General features: G+C 37.8%; 1 protein-coding gene across 6 annotated transcripts in view; it reads left to right on the forward strand.

Annotated features, from left to right (window-relative positions):
- LOC140228659 (PDZ and LIM domain protein 5-like) overlaps positions 1-22,244 on the forward strand; it is a 107,993-nt gene that overhangs the window by 37,682 nt on the left and 48,067 nt on the right. For all 6 annotated transcript variants that reach the window (XM_072308910.1, XM_072308911.1, XM_072308912.1 and 3 more), the window contains exons 3-5: positions 18,772-18,853; positions 20,379-20,575; positions 21,545-21,681. In XM_072308910.1, the coding sequence (XP_072165011.1) occupies positions 18,772-18,853; positions 20,379-20,575; positions 21,545-21,681 (416 nt within the window). The remainder of the gene's footprint in view (positions 1-18,771; positions 18,854-20,378; positions 20,576-21,544; positions 21,682-22,244) is intronic.

Consider the following 22,244-nt stretch of genomic DNA (forward strand, 5'->3'; position numbering starts at 1 on the left):
AGATACTAAATAATAAATAAATAAAAGTATTAAACAAAAATAAATAAATAAATGAATAGATGAAAAAAAAAATAAAAAGTATCAGCTTTCTCCACAGTACCTTATATGATTATCTCTCATTTTCTGTTCTTTCGTTTTGACATTGCCTTATATCATGCTACTCATAATGATGACATTGCTTCTTTGGCAGGTAGTAATGAAATTTCTTCTCTGAAATTTCCAATCCAAAATAAGATTTAAAATTGCCCTTTCAGAATCAGGTAACATGGAAAATATTTAAGAGATTTCTCCCCCCTTCCCACCCCCCCCCAAAAAAAAAGATATCAATTTCCATGACAGTTTTCATTGCTGGATTGAGATTAGCAGGTGTATGATTGTGTGCAAAACCTTGAATTAAGAGGATATTTATGATAACAGATTTTTGTAACCAACAGATACAAGTGTAGGTGATAATCAGTAACCTCTATGTCACTTCAAGTTTGAAAAGAAGATTTTATTGATGGTTATGCTGGACCTGTTGTGCCAACTATGTAAGGTCAGAACACTTAACCATCATATTGCCTTCTATTGTGTAAATGATTCCAGCAGTGGATTTCAACAGTAGGGAAGCTTCTGATGTTTGGTCTGCTATTATTTGACATTGAACAGCAGTGTTTACAACACAGGGATAATTAGTTCGGGCTCATTTGTGTGAGTAATGAATCGTGTCAAATGTTCATGAATCCAGACATCCTTTGATATGAGCTCGGATAAAAAAAAAAGAAGACAACAACAGGAAAAGCCTGTGAAATGAATGATTGAATGGCTAGATGGTTTAAATGGCCGAGGATATTTGTGTCACTGGACCAAATAGAGCAGGGTCTATTGGGTGATGAGAAGCTGTGAAGTGTTGGCTTTTATCTCGTCTGTTTATGTTCACATTGTCAAGATACCTCATCATCCTCCAGGGCCATCTCCATCATGTGTCCTCTCTAGAACACTCAAGAGAGGGTTGTGGTAACGAAGCCTCGTCTGGTGGAACTCAATTTTCTTATCAGAAGAGATTTCTTTCATTCCATGTATTACCCAATCAGATTTGGTTATCCTACCTTGATCATGTCATCATGACCAGTCATGTTGTTTGTCCCATTCGACGGACTGTATGTACTTTGTCATGCTTGTCAATGGTTGTCATCACAATCTGTGAAAAAAAAAAAATTAATAACATTTTATTTAATGTTTTTGTGAAATCCAGGTGCTGTCATTCCTGGATAAGGCAGCTGTAGTGCCTGTGATGTCACAGTAGTGAAATGATGTGTAAAAGAATTGATGAAAATATGTACATATTTTCATAAGTCTAGCATAATGAAAGAGCTGGTGACTTACCTCCCTCAGAAGGCAGGGGGATGACATTACCCTTAACTAAATCATGTTAGCAACAAGTTGAGGGAATAATAAGTTATCATTTTAAGAAATGGAATTTAGGGGAACTCTCTTTATATTTTTCACAACAAAAGAAATAAATAAATGAAAGAAGGAATATCCCTCCCACGCCATTCTTGAGTTCAATATCAGCATCTTGCTTTAGGTCTCCATGGACCAAGTGTTTGATGATGATGATGATGATGAGGGGGAGGAGGAGGAGGAGAGGGAGGATGCAGACAAAACTTGGGGAGGAGCGGGGCGGGGTAGAGAAAGATTTATAAGGAAGCTTCCCCTGAAGTCACATTCCTGTGGTTGAAAGGCCAAGGGAGAGGGTGAAAACAGAAAGGAACCGGTGGCTAAGAGATATCCCCTCTTTTACCCATAAGAGGGTATTACTCATCGGCACAGGAATGTGAGGGGAATTCATTTGTTATTGCCCAAGCACAAAAGAATGTCCTTTTATTTGAAGGAACAGGGAGGTTGGAACATCTAGCAAGAAATCCCCAGACAAAACTTGACCTTCACATAGGTATGATGATGTGTAGGCATTATGTGGAATCATTCTTGTTCTTGAATGAAACTAAAAATAGTATACAATACTTTACAATGTGAGAAACACAGCCTACTTCACATTGTCTGTGTATGCAGCAGGCAATAGCTGTTATTGTGTGAGATTGATACAGAGATAATGTAGTTGCACTTATGCATGAGCAGAGAAGAAAAATCTTCATGCAAGCAATGGCATGTTTTCAAAGTGGATGTTGCACAAGTACAGTGCTTATTAAAAAAATATAATTAGAAAAGAGCAGGAAATACAATAAGCTTAGATTTGTACAAACTAGGGCAATCCTCTAATGACTTGCAACTAGTTTATAGATGCCTGTAGGTCATTAGTCATTACATGGGTTCTATTTCTGTGAGGGAACAATCTTGAAATCTTTATGACTGTAAGGCCATTTGTGGAAGACTCCATGTACTCATGGGGCTGTTGTTAATTTACATTTGTCTGATATAAAAATTTCTGTTTAATTCTGCTCAACAGCAATTATCATGTTCATTATCAAATGTTCTTACCCATCATCAAGGCAATGCAGTTGTCTGCAAGATTAAAAAAAAACTAGACTCGGAATTTGTCAACACTGACAAATTAGGTGATCCGATCTCTTGGGAAATCAATGATTTGAGTCCTGATCCCAATAGGCATGACTATACAGGTTTCATCTGTGTTGAGAGGACATTGGCCATGTGATGTTTGGAGTCTTATTTAGAAAAGGGAGTCAGACTTGCCATCTTTGGTACCGAATTCCGTATGCACTAACGAAGATACAGAATGAAGTATATTTGACCTTTGACCCCATTTTGCACACCAAAGATGGCATCTGAGCAAAAAGTAGTTATTTAGTGAAATGATTCTTGTAAAAATGGTCCTTGCGTGTGCAAAATATGGGAAAGATAGGACAAGTATTCACCAAGATACAGGATGAAACATTTATGACCTTTGACCCCAATTTACATACCCAAGATGGTGTCCGATCAAGTAGTTGTTATTTTATGAAATAATGTACGTGACATGAACTAAACATGTGCAAAATATGGGGGGGGGGGTAATAGAGGCTGTTTTTCTTGAGTTATTGCAAAGAAAGTTGCAGAAAGAAAGAAATATCTCAATACATCGAAGATAAGCTTTAATTTCAACCAAGTTTTTTAGCATGATCCAGACATCGTATGAAAAACAAAAGGCATATTTCTGATAGCGCAAAGTCTCAGCCACAACATATTAAAATCTGGGAGAAATTCACCGAAGGGTAAGTGAGCTAGTGCTCGATAAAGACAATCATGTCAACTTTCACATCTAGAAAAATTCCCTCCCATAGAGATAACACGTCATAACGAAGATACAGAAAAAAGTACATATGACCTTTGACCCCACTTTGCACAGACAAGATGGCATCTGAGCAAAAAGTGGTTATTTTGTGAAATGATCCTTGTAACATGGTCTTTACGTGTGCAAAATATGGGAAAGAAAGGACATGTATTTATTAAGATACAGGATGAAGTATCTATGACCTTTGACCCTAATTTACATACCCAAGATGGTGTCCGATCAAGTAGTTGTTATTTTATCAAATAATGTACGTAACATGAACTAAACATGTGCAACATATGGGGGTGATAGGGGCTCTCTTTCTTGAGTTATTGCAAAGAAAGTTGCAGAAAGGAAGAAATATCTCAATACATCGAAGATAAGCTTTAATTTCAACCAAATTTTTTGACGTGATGCCGACGTCGTATGAAAAAACAAAGGGCACACTTACGATAGCCCAAAGTCTCAGCTACAACATACTAAAATTTGGGAGAAATTCACCGAAGCATAAGTGAGATAGTGCTCGATAAAGATAGTCATGTCAATTTTCATTTCCAGAAAAACTGCACTCCCATAGAGATAACACGTAAACTGGTCAAATTTGACAAGAATACTTTGAATCCATTTTTACGATGTGATGCCGTCATCCAATCAAAATGCTGTTATTATATTAATGAAAAAGCATTTAATAAGCTACAACATACTGAAATTTGTGTGAAAATTGGCAAAGGATAAGTGAGATACGCTCGAGTGAACTTGAAATTTGATGACGTCATTTTGAAAATTTACTTTTTTTACTTTATTAAGAAATTTGATATCTTTTAATCATTTTTTCAGTATCGCCAACCCATGAAATGATATGTACAACTCATCAGCTTTCAAAATATGTAAAGAAAATGGGGGGTCACCGTCCATCCTGACGAGTAAAATCGGACTTAAAATTGGCGGTTTTTGGGCATTGTTGCACTGTATATCGCCATTGACGCGCGCGCGGAATTTCAACTTTGACGGGCCCGTATGACGTCATATTGAGTCGGATTGACTTGAAACTTGGTAGAAACATTCCTTGACATTTCAGACATCCGATCCGTGTGAAAAAATGGGAAATTTCTATTGCATATGAGCTGTGCGTGCGTATATGTGCGCGCGCGTACGCGTCCGTCCAATTTTTTCAATTTTTCAAAAAATGCTCCAAATGGTCTGAAACGTGTGCAAAAAAAATTTGAGCTCGATTTGAGTATACAAATATTTCAACGCGCGCGTACGCGCACGTCTTAAGGTATAGATGAATTTTGAGAATATGAGTAGAATGCGCTTGACTTGAAATATATGTGACGTAAATTTCATTGAAAAATTCCATTCCATTAATGAGATATGATTGAGAATGTGTTTTCATATAATGACGTCATAGTGACGTCACGGTCGACTGATCACTTTGATTTTAGTTCGATTGCCGTCTTTGGGAGACGATACATGTATGGTATAAGTTTGAAATTGATAGGAAGAAGACTTTCGGAGCTAATCGATGCACAACTTTTGGGGAGAAATAAAAAGAAGAAGAAAGAATCCGTACAGAAACAGAAGGTGATCCGAGAGGATGCTCGGATCACCTAAAAATCTATTTTTGCCCGTGGTGGATAGATGAAATGAGTATTGTGATGTTGTAAGAGATGTGATAGCAACATTGACACTTCTCAGTTGAGGTGGCTGAAAGATACTTGATTTAAATGACTACACAGACATCTACATGACCAAAGCTGTAGTGTATGCAGTCACACCAAAAATTTCTGATCTTATGCTGTTTGGTCATAGCTTAGTGGCCTTTGATTATCTTCTAAATTATTTCATATATAATTTGCAATTCTTCATTATCCTATTATGAGTATCAATACTAATATTTTACCTTTATATCAATATTATTACTAACATTATCATCACTATTATTAGTATGATTAGGCCTATATGTAGTAGTAGTCATAGTCATGGCAGTACAACCGAAGTTACAGTAGTAGTTGTAGAAGTAACCGGTGGCATGAGTAACTAATAATATTGTACTTGTCAAGTCCATTGAGTTTGCATTATCAGGGCCCTGTTTTATGAAGAGTTAAAATTGATTATATAGTTGATTTCAACTCTAAGTCTATGGCAGCCTGTGTGGTAAGGAAATTTAAAATTGATTCTATCTTTTGATAAAATGGGGCCCAGTTGCATCACGGTATTTCCATGAATTACTGTGAAAATAGCAGTGATTTGTATGCAGCTTATAGGCCTATACACTTTAGATAAAAGCTGTCCCTTCTGAAGTGCACACAAGAGCTATTCTCTGTAAATGTTTTAACAAGAGGTTAGTGTGTCATTCCTCTGAAATTTGATCCTGTTCTCTCCACTCATGTTAGCCAAACAGAAATATTTCCAAACCATCAGCCATCCAACTTTTGACTGCTAGCTTGAAATCCAAGACTGCCAGGTCTGTTATTCTGTCTTTACTCCATAGAAATATGGCTGGCACGTGGTAAATGGTAAAAGCTATGCCAAGTACGTGGAAGGCCATTAACCGAGCACTTTATCTCCTTGAGTTCATTTCCTTGAAAATGCTATAATGCTTCCAAATGATAAAGTTTTGTTTGTTTGTTTGTTCAGAGTACTGAAATATCTGCTTTTATGATTATGATTGTAGACATGTGCAATTCACCCTCTGGCTGTCAAACATGATCTTTAAGTAAAACCTATTCAACAAAGGTAAAAGGAAAGGCTACTGATGGAGTGCAAAGAGGTGCAAACATTATTGTAGTAAAAAGAAGCTTCCCCAAACGCGATGGATTCAGACAAAAGTAGACAGATTAATGAAACACTTATTCCCTCAACCCATTACTGAGATATGTTGAGGCTAATATAATTTTCTAAGCCCTGTGGAAGAGCTAGTTAAAGTTCGTCTTTGATTTCCTGGAAAAATAGTTTTATTGCAATTTCTTTTTATCATTCTACTACTGTAACATCACAAACTGACATAAAGTTCACATCTACAGAGCATGGCATACAAAATTATCACAGCAAAACCTTATGAATTCACAACTTCTGAAGAACAGTCCAATTTTCCATTTTTCTGAGTGTTTTGCTGTTCTTTCAATGTTCATTGAATCTACACAATGTATCTGTGTGTGGAGAAATGCCTGCTTTAAAGGGAATCTTATGTGTGTTGTTTGGTATGGTGAGAACACGCACCTGGAGAGAAGAAAGCTATTAAAAATTTTGCACCTCCTCCAGGCCTCTGAATGGCCGGATGACGTACGTGTAAGTGATACCCACACTGTATCAACCCAGGATCAGACAGCTGGCCTGTGAGATCACGCCTTCTTCCATGACATCATCATTGTTGTCTGTCAGCTTCCTTTAAAAGAATACTTGACAGCCCTCTGGACCTGTCAGTTAAAGGGATGGTGTGGTTTTGGTTGAGATGGGGCTACGGATTTCCAACGCTTTCGTAAGATAGTGAGAGACCATTTATGAAATATGAAGGAACATACAATTCTAAAAGGAATTCCTAATAAAAAGTGGGACCCACCTTTTATTAGGACCACTTTGTTTTACTGTGTTTTTGGATAGCTCAGCCATTTCAAAACTGATTTTCATTAAACAAATGTGAATTCCTATTGGAATTGTATACATGTTCTTTAGTTTAAAAGTTTGCTAATTATCTCGTACAACGGTTAGAATATGAATCCCCTCCTCATCCAAAACAATACCATCTCTTTAAAGGCACAAGTTTGACTTGATGAGTTTCATAATCTATGTCTATCCATCATGCCCTCTCATTTGTGACAATGAGTATGAACAAAGATCTATTCATCTTACTGGAACGTAAGTTGCACTTTAATATTAAAATTTTGTCTTTAGTCTTTTAAATGTAAAATAAACATTGTATGATATACAAGTTGTGTCTGAATCGAACAGGCCTTTTACAAACTTTAATATAACACTGAACGTTGGTAGGCTCTTTGTCGTTCCAGGTTTAGTGTGCATATGTCATAATTGAATCGTTTTGAGCATGGTCTGTTTGTTTGTTTAATAACCAATCATAGTATCCCCGACAAGACATTTTTAAAGATTGCAAGAGGCTTCCAGCTCTTTGGAGCTTTATGGATGAGTCTTTAAATTCTCATGACTAGGGTTTTTATGCAGTCGGCACATGTCCAAGTTTTTGAGACAAACACATGAATTTGTAGGCCACAGCTGTAATACCTACCCACCTGTGTCTGTGCAGTTCTTAACATATATTTATAGTAACCTGACTATTTTTTGTAGATCCCAGGTTTTCTTGCAACAGTTTTGTTTTGCTACCAGTGTTTTTTTTTTTCTTTTTCTTCTTTTTTTTTTTGGAGGTATATTGATAGGCCCCTTTGTAGATGCGATAAAATCTGTGGTTAAATTTAGGGAGGTCTAAATATCAATGAGCCATACATAGTGCATCTATTCCTGATAGACACATTGCAATATGTGGAATCCAGACTGCCTTACTTGTTGCCATATCAGGGAAGCCCCAGGCAAGGTATCTGGTCATCAAGAACAACATTTGCCATCAAATTATGAACATGATTTGAATTCATGTCAGTCAAGTTATCTGTTGCTATTGATATTACTTTCAAAGAGTCGGCATTGTAATTCTACTGAAATTTAGTGTGGCTTTTTTAAAAGATTGGAAAAAAGTCTTCTTGAGCATGAATATTTAAGCAATAGGAATAGGAAGGGCAACTCTTTGGCATCACAGCTTGTGACAGAAGGGTTGCCAAAGTCTCTGAAGAGGTGTAATATCTGGGAGGGGGTGGAGAGAGGGGAGGCATGGGAAGGGGAGAAGTTATAGCATTGCACATTATTAGCAGACGTGTAGTGGACAGGAGGCCCGAGTGCCAGATTGGGAAAGATTGTACGGAAGGAAATTTGATTATCTCCTGTAATCTTCTCTGTCAATATTTATATCATATCTGAATCATCACCCAGGAGTTACTGTGTGTGCTGTTGTCCGGCCAGTTGACAAGCCCCTTGGGATTTAGCAAAGAAGGGGGGGGGGGGACAGGTGGGGGGCTGGCTTTGACATACACACATGGTGAGGGAGGGGATTAGTGTAAAATTATCTTTACAATTGTCACTGTTATCTCAGAGATGTGTGCATGTGTGATTTGTAAGGCATCAGCCCATAAGATATTATACAATCATACACGTAATATATGTAGCTTTAATTTAGAGGCAGAGGAGCACAAGTGCCATCCAGGGTTGCGCAGGCATGTCTATCCAGTATTTTTCCAACGATGGTTTGCTATTTTGCCCTTTGAATGAAATGATATACTAAGTCCAACTATAAGAATAAACCTATAGAAATTTTAGAACCTGGGCAGGTCTGTTTCTCAGATGGTGTGCCAGCAATAATGCTCTCTCACGGAGTGAATTGCATGAGGTTAGAAGAAAAAAATCTTTATGATTTTAATAGTATGTTCTATGGATCACATGATATGGGAGGTTGTTTCAGAGGCTTCCTGTAACCTGAAATGTGGTGTTTACATCACATGCCAACTTCCTCCATAAGTCATTCACTCCATGGATCACAAAAGCCACTGAATTTTGAGATGAAACTATGCAGTTAGAGATATGATAGATGCATGTCTTTTTATGACTTGAGTTAGAAAGTTCCTTTACCTGTTAACAGTAAGAATGGAATGAGGCAGGGCTCGCATACTTTACCCCTCAATAGATTTGAATGGAAGTAGAGGATCTATGAAGATGTGTTACATTCATACGATGCTGCTGATTGTGTTACATCTTATGAATAGTGACAACAGTATCTCTTTGCATCTTCAAGTTAAAGGCAAATAACAAATGAGAATTCAAAGACCTTTGAGGCAGTAACACAGCACAAATACCGGTAATACATTGATCGTAGAGTGCATCAAATGTCATTATGTTATCGGGGTCACTGCAGAAGATTGAGGAAGAAAAGACGTATTAAAGCTGTCTTTGTTTCTATCTCCTGGTCTCAGTGTTAAAGCTTTAATAATACAGTTCGACCTCGATTATCCGGCCTCCTTTTATCCGGAAATCTCTATTATCCGGACGCGTTCACGCAGTGAAGGACTTTTATTTTTCATCCAAAAATTGAGAAAAAACAGTGACTTTCATGGATCTATTTCACTAATTTGATAAGATGTGCATGATAGGTTTCTCAATATCTAATGAGGTAAAACATGTATGATTTTCACATAAAGATATACTTTATTTTTATGAAGAAGGGACTACAATTTTGCGCAGGCTAGCATAGATTATACACCACCGTTGCGGGGTACGCTACCTGCCTAGCTGCCAGTGCACTGGGACGGTAGCTTGGACGGCAATTACCATTGTGTCTCCCATATCCGGCCAATTCGCTTATCCGAATGAGCGCCGGTCCCGACATGGCCGGATAATCGAGGTTGAACTGTAGTCCATGGATACCAGAAAGAACATATCGTAATCATTTATGCTATATACATGAGATAGAATTTGAATTGTATCGTTTGTGGCCATTTTTATGACTGGTTGACCATGGAAAACTTTTCAGAAAAAATCTACCTGAGAACATAGTTTGGAGGATGGTTGTAGGTGTGTGATACATATTGTAACATGGTTGATTGTATCTTACATTGCAGAGGAACACATGATCCCACCCATAAATGTATGCATCAGCATTGCAAAGTATTTAGCCAATAAGAGTGATTTGTCTCATACTTGATCTGCTTCTAGCCAATAAGATTCCAAAGACTGTCAAGCCCATCTGAAAGTACATTTCTGTAAAAGACTCTCATAAGCCGGGTGGCAATAATTTTCATGAAGAATAAAGTTTGATGAAAGCTTAAGAAAGTATGTGAAGCTATTTGTGCTGAAAGGCATGTTTGCGAAGGAGACATGTTTAATACTCTGTATTATACACAGGATTTTCTCCTCCCCCCCTTTTTTTTTTTGTGTGTGTGTGCTTGTCCAAAATTGTAGAAACATGTAGTTGTGCCTGATGTGGTATCTGGTCTACTCGCGTAATGGCTGAATCTTTCCTTCCTTCCTTCCTCAGAGTCGACCACTTCCCTCCGCTATAATGATTATCACCATCAGTCGTGTCGATGGGTAGATGTCACCCAAAACCTGCAGCAGTAATCACGTCATTTTAAGCTTTGGTAGTAAACTAAAAGGGAGGGTGGGGCATAAGGTTTGACAAATTTCTAATGCATATCTTAATGTGTGTATGTATATCTGTTGTGCATGTTTGCATGTACCTGAAAGAAAAGAGGAAGGTGCTTTGGAAATTAAGCATAGACTCAATTTGCACATTCACAAGATATGTACTTATTTTCTATTGGCAAAACATATTTAAAAAATTCCAGCTAAAGTTACATTAACTGAAAAGTTGTGATTTGTTCCGTCTCACACCTTTACTGCTTCAAGGATTCACAGGTATCTTTGTTAGGGTTTTCCTTGCTCCGTAAAACGTAGTGGTATCCCAAACAAATCTGTCAACAGTAAGAAACTACGGTGAATTTGGATAGCCAGTAGATAAAGATCTTGCCTGGTTTAGGTCTGTTGGCTGTAGACTAGCTTGTGGTATTCTGAGGAGGTAGTCAAGTGCTCCACTTATTCCTGGTGGCAAGAATGCATTGATATCTTTCACATCCACACAGTTGTCCAATCCTCTTGAGCTGAGAATAACAGTTAAAACTATTAGGAGAGCTCTGCAATCATCCGTAAACTTGTGATCATCCTCACCAAGTAGTTGATTAGTTGTACAGCTTTGTTAGTTTGACTGGTATTAAGGTAGACATTCATGCCTGCGTCTGCTTATTATAAATATTTATCCACTCTTAACAAGAGGGGCAAGTAATCACCATATAATGATTATCAACCTCTCTTTTTATAGCCACAATGATAAATATAATTCAACTTTTAACTTTGTAAGAAGGCCACTGTACAAGTCACCTTCAACTGGCATGTTGATAATGTAGTTGATAGCGTCCATAATTATAGAGTTCATTTATATTCCATCAAGTTCTGGGTAGTTTTGTTGTGGTAATTATCATCTCATCTTTTAATTGGCACCTCTGAATTTCACTGTGTATTTTGTGTTCAAGACAGATGACATTGAAGTGCTTAGAATTAATCTCCATTGAATCACACAGAATTTACATGATTGCCAATTTGAGAGAGAAACAGGAACTTTGATGGTCTACATTATGTGAGTAAAGTATTAAGAGGCTTTGAAAATTCTCCAATTGAAACAGATACTGATTTACAGGGTTCAATTTAAAGAAAAAAACCAACAACAACGGCAACTGTGTACTCTCTACCCATTGTTACTTGCACTAAATAATGAAAATGTAATATCAGATACATCGTCAAATCACTGAAATGTACTTTCTGGAAGTAGATGGCTCTAGGGTACCAGGTATGCTGTTCTTTGTTGATCTCTATAGGTTTGTCAACTTTTCTCTGTCAAGTGATAGGATTTGAAGATATACAGGGCATTCAGATGCAGAAAATTTATACTAGAACGGTATAGCTATACCAAAACGGTATAGTTATACGATGAATTTATACGTCTGAACGCTAACGAAACGATGTATAACGAAACGACGTATAGCAAAACGACGGTCAGAGCATTAATTGTTTCGAAATAGAACTCGATAACGAATCAGCATTCCATCGTGTGCATTGTGCGTCTGAACGTATGGTGACCATAGAACGGTATAACTGGGCGGGGCTTAATGGGAGCGAGCATGAAAGGTGACCTTGTACCTATCACTCATGACCATAACAACGTGCGCAGTGAGAAACTGCACATCTATATGAGGTTTTTCCGGAATGGTCGAAATTAGCATCTGAACGGTCTATCGGATATACGATGATTCTTTATACGTCGTTTCTTTATCGAGTTTTGGTATAAACTGGCTTGCGTCTGAATAGGGGGTTAGTAATTTGTGCTGATGATCTTGGAAGCCATGTTCTCAGCCTTGTTTGTTATCACAGATCAAAATAATGCTCAAGGAATGGCGTAGTTTATCAAGTGATTGGCCAATAAATCTAAGTGTTATATGAGGATACAGGAAGTAGCCTTGAGTGATACACTAACAAAGCACACATCTCAAGATGAATGAACGGATTCAAACAAGGTCAATGAAAAGAAAATGGACCACTGGCTAATAGAAGAGTGTACCTAGGTACCATCGAAGATTGCAGTAGAAGAGATTTAATTAAGAGAGGAATCATTCAGCACGTGAACAGAGCCAAAACTCTTGCAAGTCTAGGGTTCAATACCCAAGAGAAGGGGTGGGGGAGGTGTGATGGGCTCACCCAATTAATGACCTGGTAAGAGGAGAATGTTCAGATTATATCAGTGAGGATGAATTGGCTCTACTTTCCCTATATGGCTGTCTGATCAGGATCGCTCCCCTATGATTTCTGCATGCATCCTCCCAAAGGCACTTGTATGCAGTGATCTCAGGAGCATGAGGAGTCTCGTGGCCAAGAGTAGCCTTGGTTCAAGACAGCGCATGCCCCTTGTTACTTTCTGATGGTGGACTAGTATTTGGCAAAGCGCTCTCTCTTCAAGAAAAGTTAAAGGACAAGTTCACCTTCATTAACATAAGGATTGAGAGAATGTAGCAATATTAGTAGAACACATCATTGAGAGTTTGAGGAAAATCGGACAATCCGTTCAAAAGTTATGAATTTTTGAAGTTTTTTGTGCAGTCACCGCTGGATGAGAAGACTACTATAGTGTATGATGTCACATGCGTACAACAATATAAGGAACATATAAAGAGAATTTCACAAAATTTCATCTTTTGAAAAAAGTACACATTCCTTCGACTCGTTACTGACATATGTTATGGGTAATATTATTTCCATTGCCTTTAGAAAGAGGCAAGTCAAGTGCTCTTTTATTATGCTAAAAAACTGAAAATTTGTTGAATTTTCTTTATATTTTCTTTATGCTGTTGTACTCATGTGACATCACGAGCCTTAGTAGTCTCCTCATCCAGCGGTTCGAACACAAAAGTTTTAAAAATTCATAACTTTTGCCTCGATTTTCCAATTTTCCTCAAACTTTCACTGATGTGTTCTACTAATATTGCTGCATTCTCTTAATCCTTATGTTAATGAAGGTGAACTTGTCCTTTGATATAGCATTGTCATAGAAATTTTTCCTTCTTTCTCCAAAAGTGCGTATGGTCAAGTATACCCATTAATATTTGTCCTACAGTGAGTTTCAGTAGCCATGGTAAGGAGCCAGTGGTTTCATAGAAACATAATCAGTATTTCATGGTGCAGTGATTACACCCCACTTCTTTGAAATTACCCAGGATGTGTCCAGCTATTTGGTTGGAATAAACAGGAAAAAAAAAATGTCTCAAGGATGAAACCAAATTTCTGAGTTGGAACATATAATATACATCCTCTATCAAATGGATGTATACGCTAATGCTGATCACTGATCTTGGTCCCACCCACTTCCTTTTTTGTTGGGAGATGTGAATGGACTGAACAAAAGGACTTGCACAGCAGGCTCGCAAGTAGTGTTAGTCGACTTTGACCCAACTGACTTGGCTTCTGAGTAATTATACAGGAAGTCCAACCAGGATGCAAACTGTGTTTCTTGAAATCAGACACTGCAGTTTAAACTCACAAGTGGCTACCACTATTGATTGCCACCACTGAATTTATAGAGTGAAACTATATAGGACAATGTCTAGTCATTATCATACTTAACATGCTGTAGCCATAAGGTTAATATTTATGTCCTTTTTTCTCACAAAGATCCAACCACTTCCATGTTCATGGTCAGTATAAGATCAACTTTATCAGCATTTATCTTTTCTTCACTCTCTTCATTACCGTCCATGTCCTCAAATGGCATTGATGCCAGGAACAGACAAAGAAGGCTCATTGCCAAATTGTTATTAATATCAACAATTCAATGATAATGAGATCTTTAATATGTACAGGTAGATAGTAGCAGTGGTGTTAGTGTGTGTACTCCCCTCCTGATAATGAAGTAGCCTGTGTTTTCAAATGGCTCTCACATCCATATACTTCAAGAAATGGTGAGGACATTTTGGCAGCATGATATTGATAAGTTGGAAAAGAGAAATGCAAACATCTGGTAGCCCTATATCCAATGGCACACTGGAGCTTCGCAGTGACAGACAAGACCTCCATTTCAGAGCCGTGAGAAGTTGATGAACTTGCCAGACTTGGGATGATCATGTTTGTGAAATGCCCCTTCATCTGGAGCATTAAGGTACGGGGTCAGGAAATGCGATTCTACTCGAAAGTTGTTATTGATAAACACAGACTACATTTCCCACAATTCCTGGGTTGCGTCTTATCAGCTCCAACTCTGACTGCTGCTACTGCAGAGGCACGTAAACCTATTGTCAAATGATAAGTAATGGACATGTGCATGACACAAATCATGTTGAAGATTCATGTGTCTTCGATAAGCCTGTTCTTACTCACCCGAAACAATTAAAGAAGAATAGATGTTCGAAATATGATGCACAAAACAAATAATTTGTGTGATGAGTGGACACAAAATAATCAGTGACTGTCGGGATTCACATCGTGGTGCAAAAAATGGTTCATCATGATTTTTTTTTTTTTCAACCTTAAGTTGTAATCATTTGCCTTGCACTATGTTTCTTCACATTATGCTTTAAAAAGTCTTTTTTTTTTTTAATCTCATGGTTCAACGCTAAGCACTAAGCCCCTGTGAGGGTGCTTGGGTCATGCTCTGGTCATGCACAGTTTGGACATTTAAAGTGCTTCGCTTGCAAGTAAATGAGATTTCATAGAGTGAACGGCAGTGAATATAGTCAATATTTCCATTGTAATCCAAAAATGATGATTCTTTGTGTATGTACATGCCCAATATGTTTAGCTGGATGAAACAGACTCTTAGGTAAACCTAGGAAGCATTCAGAAATTTTATCAGCCATAGTATAAGGTTAAACAAAAAAAAAAAATTGAATAAAGAAAGAAACACAACAAAACAGAAAAAGTGGTTGTCATTTTTAAGTATAGAAAAAACCCAGAGGAGCCAGTATCAAAAAAGAAAACTTTGTCTCTTATCTCTGAATTGTAAGGGGACAGAATGTTAGAGTTGGAGAGTGACTGTGATCTTGATCTCAAATTTGCTTTTGTTTCTGAGTCTATTGTCATTACATATATCATCTGCAGAGTCACAGCCAGCTTCTTTGACTTTGTAGATTTTAGTGCTGGTTACGTTCAAGGGACTGTTAAAGGTTCAGTGTCATGTCTGTACTGAAGATTTTTTCTGAAGAAAAACAAAATGCTAAATACTATTCTAAATGAGTAATTAGTGCACCTCAATGAATATGTGGACTGAAAACTTAAGAAGTTGTATTAAACCCCCCCCCAGAAAACTTAGAGCTTAGGAATCATGCCAAGAGGTATTGACAGGGAAAGGTTTAAGTCAAAGATCTTAGAAAAGCTCATACCCGGTACACAAATAAACTAAATCATGTCAAAACCTTTATCATTGAGGAGTTTATATTGTAGTTACTTTGTCTGAATTGTCCATGACACTATTATTTGACTTCAGGTAATTGTGAAAGGACAGAGAAAATCTTTTATTCTATCATTAACTTGGACTAAAAAAAATTCCAAAAATTTCCTGTGACCTGCTTATGTTGCTCTGATTTTACTGTGATCATAGAATAGACTTACACATCTTGGATTAGAAGTAACATCTCATTTCACCCATACTTAGCGCCCATATCCCCAAGGACTGTGTTTAAGATGGTTAGTTTCAATTCAGAAATCATACAGGCTGATCTGCTTCCTCTCCCCCCCCCCCCCCATCAACCATTAGTAGTGCAGAATTTAGGAGTTGCCATTTTAATTGCTCCTCATATTTCAGGGTTACCCCTGGAGGGACATGTGCTAGGTCATTGTCAAGTGCCGAATGTAGGTTGAGATGATACCAATTGCTGGATTCTCCTACCAGGGGGTCAGTTTCGGAAAAGAGATCCGCAATTATATTATTACAATAATTGCAGTAACTATGGCAGCAGCCATTAAACAACCAATTAGGTTTGAGTTATTGAATTTTTGGAGTCATCTGCAATTATTGCATTGTGTAATAATTGAAAAACATCTCTGAGACACAGGCCCCTGGTGTGACCTTTTAGAGTCAACATCATAATTTGCCACTGACATTATATGCCAGAAAAAAAAAATGCAATGGTGGTGAAAGGCTTAAGCCTCTTTATACTGCTGCCTCACTGCAGGCTGTATGCAAATATCACTTACCCTCTCTGGGACTTGGCTCAAAAAGCCGAAATTCCATACAGCTTGACCAGATTATAACGAGTAGGAGATGACAGTAATGGCCATAATGATGAACGGCCATCGTGAATCAGTTTGAAGGTAGTATCTCAACAAACATGTCAATTCTTCGTCATTAGCACTTATGGTTTGGGATTTCTTTTCTTGAAAATAAAACAACTGCAGAAAGATTCAAGGTTCTGAATGTAGACAGAAAAAGCTTACAAGAAGCATACAAAAGTTGACAACCCTTACAATGTAAGTGGCAGAGCTTCCCTAATATTTTATGATTAGGTGTTCTAAAATGAAAAGTTGAAGAATCTTTTTTCCCATTTTTTTTTTTTGTCTTTCCTGTTGCATATTGGAATGTAATATCTTGAGTATGATTAGAATTTCAGACAAGTTACTGCTTGCATATGAGACATGAGGAGGCAGTGTAATTTCCCTTTATTGCAAATTACGACAGGAAGCTAGTTGATCAAAACAGAGCAAACCATATTTTTTCAGTAGAGGGTGGGGGGGGGGGGTAAGGAGAGGGTAAAGTCAGTTGCCAAGGAAAATGGTTGAAAATCATGTCTGCGAATGTGAGCTGTAAGGAGATATGGCCGACAGGAAGAGGGAAGTTGTTCCTCGATATGGGTGTACACAAACTGAGCGGGCGAAGTCATTTCCTGCAGTCACATCCTTGAACATGCTCGTATCTCTCCAGTCTGTGAATTTCGTCTTATCTCAGCGAGACAACCACTGTTATGGCGTGTGTGTGCACCACTCAGCTTTATACACTGACGGAAGTGTCTATAAAGACCAAGATTGCCTAAATCTGCCGACTATTGTCCTAAATTGGAAACTAATATGATATATTTGTCTCGGTTTTTGGATATCATAATTCACTATCTTTGAAGAAATGTGTCATACAGTAATCCAGGAAATGTTTTGTCCATAATAAGGTAGAGAAGCTCTGCGTCCCTGAAGCCCTAAATAGTGTGGTTGTGAGAGATAAGTAAATCATGGAAGCTATTTGTTGGAAGAAAGAGATATTTATTTCATACATTACATTTGTATCTTCAAATACCTCAGGTTGTAGATTATGTTATCTTTCATACAGTGTAATACCTTGTTCAGGGTAAGGGTACCCTGAACTTGTAAATTATGAATCTGTACTTGTAGATTATGTTATCCGTCATACAATAAAATACATCGTTCAGGGTAAGGGTATACAATACTGTTTAAGTTAGTGTGTCTGCTCAAAAACCCCCAGAGAGAGAAAAAAATGCCCTCTTTGCTTTTCCTTTTCTTATTTAGTGCAGGCCCACACAGGCACTTTATTTATGTGTGTGTTTGTGTGTGTGTCTGAGAGGAATTACCGGTATCAGTACACTGCATGATATGAAGATTGTTCACTATTTTTCTCTTCTGCGCTCATGTTTGAATGATGTGCCAAAGTTTATAAACAACAAGCATTTACTTAGTAATCTGCATTTTTCAGTTTTGCTCTATTCTGTCAGATGTGTACAACTTTGGTTTAGATGGGGCTGTAGGTTTCCAACTATTTTTGTGTGTGTGTTTGTGAGATAATGAGAAACCTCTTACAAAATATGAAAAAACATGTAATTCTTAGAGGAATTCACAATTAATTTGATGAAAATTGGTCTTGAAATGGCTGAGATATAAAAAAAAAAACAAGCCCAAAACAATGATTCTAATGAAATGGGACAGACCACGACTTGTATTATACTCTCTTTGTTTTATTTTGTTTTTGCATATTTCAGTCATTTCAAAATGGATTTTCATCAAATAAACTTTCAATTCCCCTTTGAATTGTATTCTCAACAGTCGATAGAGTGTTTTTTTAAATATTTCACCACCTTTGAATTGTATTCTCAACAGTCCATAGAGTGTTTTTAAATATTTCACAAAATGTTAAAAGCTGAATCCTCACTTCAACCAATACTATACCATCCCTTAAAGAAAAAATTAAAGTGATCTACATGTATATTGTTCATGATCTACCCACCACTTATACCTTCACAAGAAAAAGGACCTAGGAATGACTTTTCTTTTTGTTCATTTAAGTAGTATGAGTATAGTTTCACATTAGTTTACAAAGCTGATGTTCTTTTGTTATTATCGTTGATTCACTTCAGGAGTCCCCAGGCCACAATCTGGGCCCCAGAAGTCAAGCAGAGCGACCAAGGTTTCAGCGTGTCCCTCCAAGCAGACAAGCAGGTTTGTTAAACCATATACTCCCAATAAATTGTTATTCTCATAGCTATGCAATGTGCCACACCCAATTCCCATAAGCAGCGGGTAAACTCATTTGAGACTCAGTGTTCTCTCATAACGAAAATCATTTTCCACATGGCAGAAAAACACGGTTATTGAACTCAAAAAGTCATAGACCAATTTACTTCCTGTGAACGCTATTGTCTGTGTAGGCAGGGGCAGGTCAAAGGTATGATTTGAAAAGAGCATTTATGTCAAGGGAAGGAATGTTGTCTAGATTCATACAACACAGATTCAACCTTTGTTCAGCGCATTATATAGAAACATATCTCCCCTCCAGTGGTAGCTATGAGGGAGAACAGCACATCTTCCCTAGAGCCATTTAATTTCCACCTAATGGTTTTGCATTCCAGAAGGTTTTTTATATTTTTCAAGATTTCGTTTGTGTGAATTCAAAGAGGGGTGACGCCTTGCTAGCCAGACATGTTACAATGTGGATTCGTGTGAGGTTTGGGAGCACTAGTAATTCGTGTCATCTTGAGGGAACTGCCAAATATTTGCCAGGTGTGAGGTTTCTTGAAAGGTTATGACATTGCAAGGGACTGAACAAATAGATTCAGTGTCAAGATGGTGGCCTATAGGTCCAATTCAGTTCAGCCACTTTTCCATGCAGCTTACTCTATAGCTATTTGAGTAGGTTTGAGTTATAGCTCAAGACTCATGTATGGCTTTAAAAAAAAAAAAAAAATCTTGCCTTTGCCCAGTCATGCCTAAAATATGTGTATGTGACTGAATTTAAGAATGATTAGAAAGTACATTTTAGTTTAGATCAAGGATTTTCATAAAATTGCGTTTTCTTCAGAAATCCGCTCTATCCCTCCCCTTGGAAAAAAGCCAATAGGTAAGTTTCAAAAGGGAATTGAGAGGAATAAGAAACTGTATAAAATGTCAGTTAGTAAGGAACCAGAAATTAAATTATTTAGCTTATGCCAACTATGAGTTCTGTATTGTAGATTGTCACAAATGAAGTTAGTAGGCAATATTATGGAAAGTGAAGACACAGAGGTGTAGTGAGCAATGTCATGGATAGTACCTGAACCATTTCTTTCTGTTGTAGTGTAAGGATGTTTCTAAATCATCAAAGGGAAATGTACAAGCAAGTTGGATCACATTAAGTACTGTATACGCCATATATTTCACGAGTCTAAATTTTTGAGAATCGGGACTTCCCGACAATTTCGCGAGTGTTTAATTCACGATCATGGAGTACTGTATTGAATGGAGAAATATATACATGTGTGTCATATTCATATTGCGATCAGAGTCATTATTTTCATGTGTCTTTAATTTCATTAATAGCACCTGACTCGCGAAATTTGCGAAAATAAAAACCTCGCAAAATATTTGGCATATACAGTAGGTGATATCTAGCTTTACAACTGCTTGTTTTGATGGTTTGAAACTCAAGGTCAGATGAACCATCACTAACCGCAAACTGTGCTAACATTCACTGGTGTCTGTCCCACAGAAATTTACACATGCCGGGAGCAGCCACAATGTGAAACCCAGGCTCTTCCCAGGAGCGGGAGGTGGTGGAGGAGGCGGAGGAACCGGGCCGACGCCCGTCCACAAGCAGTTCAACTCGCCTGCTGGCATTTACTCCCCGCAGAACCTCGCTGATTCCTTCAAAGGGCAAACGGAGGGCCTGTCAACTAATGCTGGGTAGTAAGTTGAAACCCATCCCTGTCCCTTGGTGCCTCTGTCCATTTAACCCTCTCGGCACCGAGACTGTGAAATGCCAACAACATTTGAATGCACTCTTGTTGTCAGTGGTAATGATTGCCTTAAGTTGGCAGGTACATGATCCTAATAGAATGGCTGTCAACACACATGCTTCTAAAGGCCAAAAGGAAGCAAGAGACATTTGTTACAATTTGGTGTAAATGAACAAATTGTATTACATCATTTACATTGGCATTGTAGAATTTGATGTTTTGACATATACGTTGCAAAAGCTGTTTGACCCATTTCTGTAAAAAATAACCAAAATCTTCCCAGATATAACATTCTAGTAATGTGCATTGATGATTAGTATACATATTATTCATTCAGTATATGATTATTTTTTGAAGATTACTTTGTAATGTTATATTCATTTTGTAAAAAATGCAGCAATCATATCAAATCAAACCACTGGAAATGCATATAAGCTTTACAGTTGTAAAGCTGGATTATAGTTAAATGTTATCCAATCATGGAGGTCTCCAAAACCAAGTATTCAAAACTGCTTTCTTGTTTGACTAGATACTCTATAACTTTGCACCATTTTTTTTTTTGCATGAATGTAATTATACATGATTACCATACTCAAAACATATATGAAAGAAATATCAAGCAGTCATTCTGAGTATTCTGTGATCTTCCGATAGCTGTTCTTAAACATTTATCAACAATTGAAGCTGCAGATGAACAATCTGAGTGACAATCTTGAATTCACAGAGTAAGCCATGTTTCATAGAGAATGTTTTCTTAATCTTGATAAGTATCTGCCCTAATTCCAGGCTGTGTACTCTTCTGGTCATTTGTAAGAGCATGTGCCATCCTAGCTCCTTGTCTACACTTCCCATATCAGAGAAGATGTCAGTTGGTTCTGAATGATGCACACGTTGCTTTCTCTCCCTATCCCCACCCCAGTGCAGACGACCTTCCCCCACCCCCGAGCTCCTGGCAGCAACCCTCGGCCTACCAGAGCCAGCGACCCGACATGACCAACCCCGGGGCTCAGTCTAGGAGCTTCCGCATGGTGCAGCAACTAGCCCAGGACAACGAAGGTAGGCCAGGGCAGCTGTGATTCCTGCCCATCTGGTTGTCAGGGGCAACCCTCACCCAAGACAGAAGGAGGAAAAAAAAAAAAAAAAAAAAAAAAACCTCCCTCTATGAGAACAAGTGTTTTGAGAAGTGCGTACTTCTCAGGATAGAACTCCTCATGGACATATTGAAATTAAACAGATCAAGAAGATACAATATCCAGAAGTCTTGCAGGATCTTAGTCACTACACGACCCAACTTTTTTTGGGATCATCCCCCCAAAAGTTGGATCATGCGGTAACTAAGACGACTTGACATCTGATGTCTGGTCGTTAACTTCTCCCTCCACCTCCCCTATTACTTGTTAGTCGATATATAAATCAAAGCCTTTCAGGACAGACAAAGCAATGTCAATCAGAAGACCAATTGATTATTTCTACTTTGTGCAGATCAAGAAGCTCATTGAAACTAGTAAGTGAAAGCAAGTGGCACAAATTGGACTCATCAACAGAATTCTTGGAATTTTGGTCTATTTATGGCTTCCGGGTAATATCACACATACCTTGTAGAAATAGCTTAAAAAGTG

The sequence above is a fragment of the Diadema setosum genome, chromosome 5 (genome assembly GCF_964275005.1).
Source record: "Diadema setosum chromosome 5, eeDiaSeto1, whole genome shotgun sequence".
NCBI lineage: Eukaryota > Metazoa > Echinodermata > Echinoidea > Diadematoida > Diadematidae > Diadema > Diadema setosum.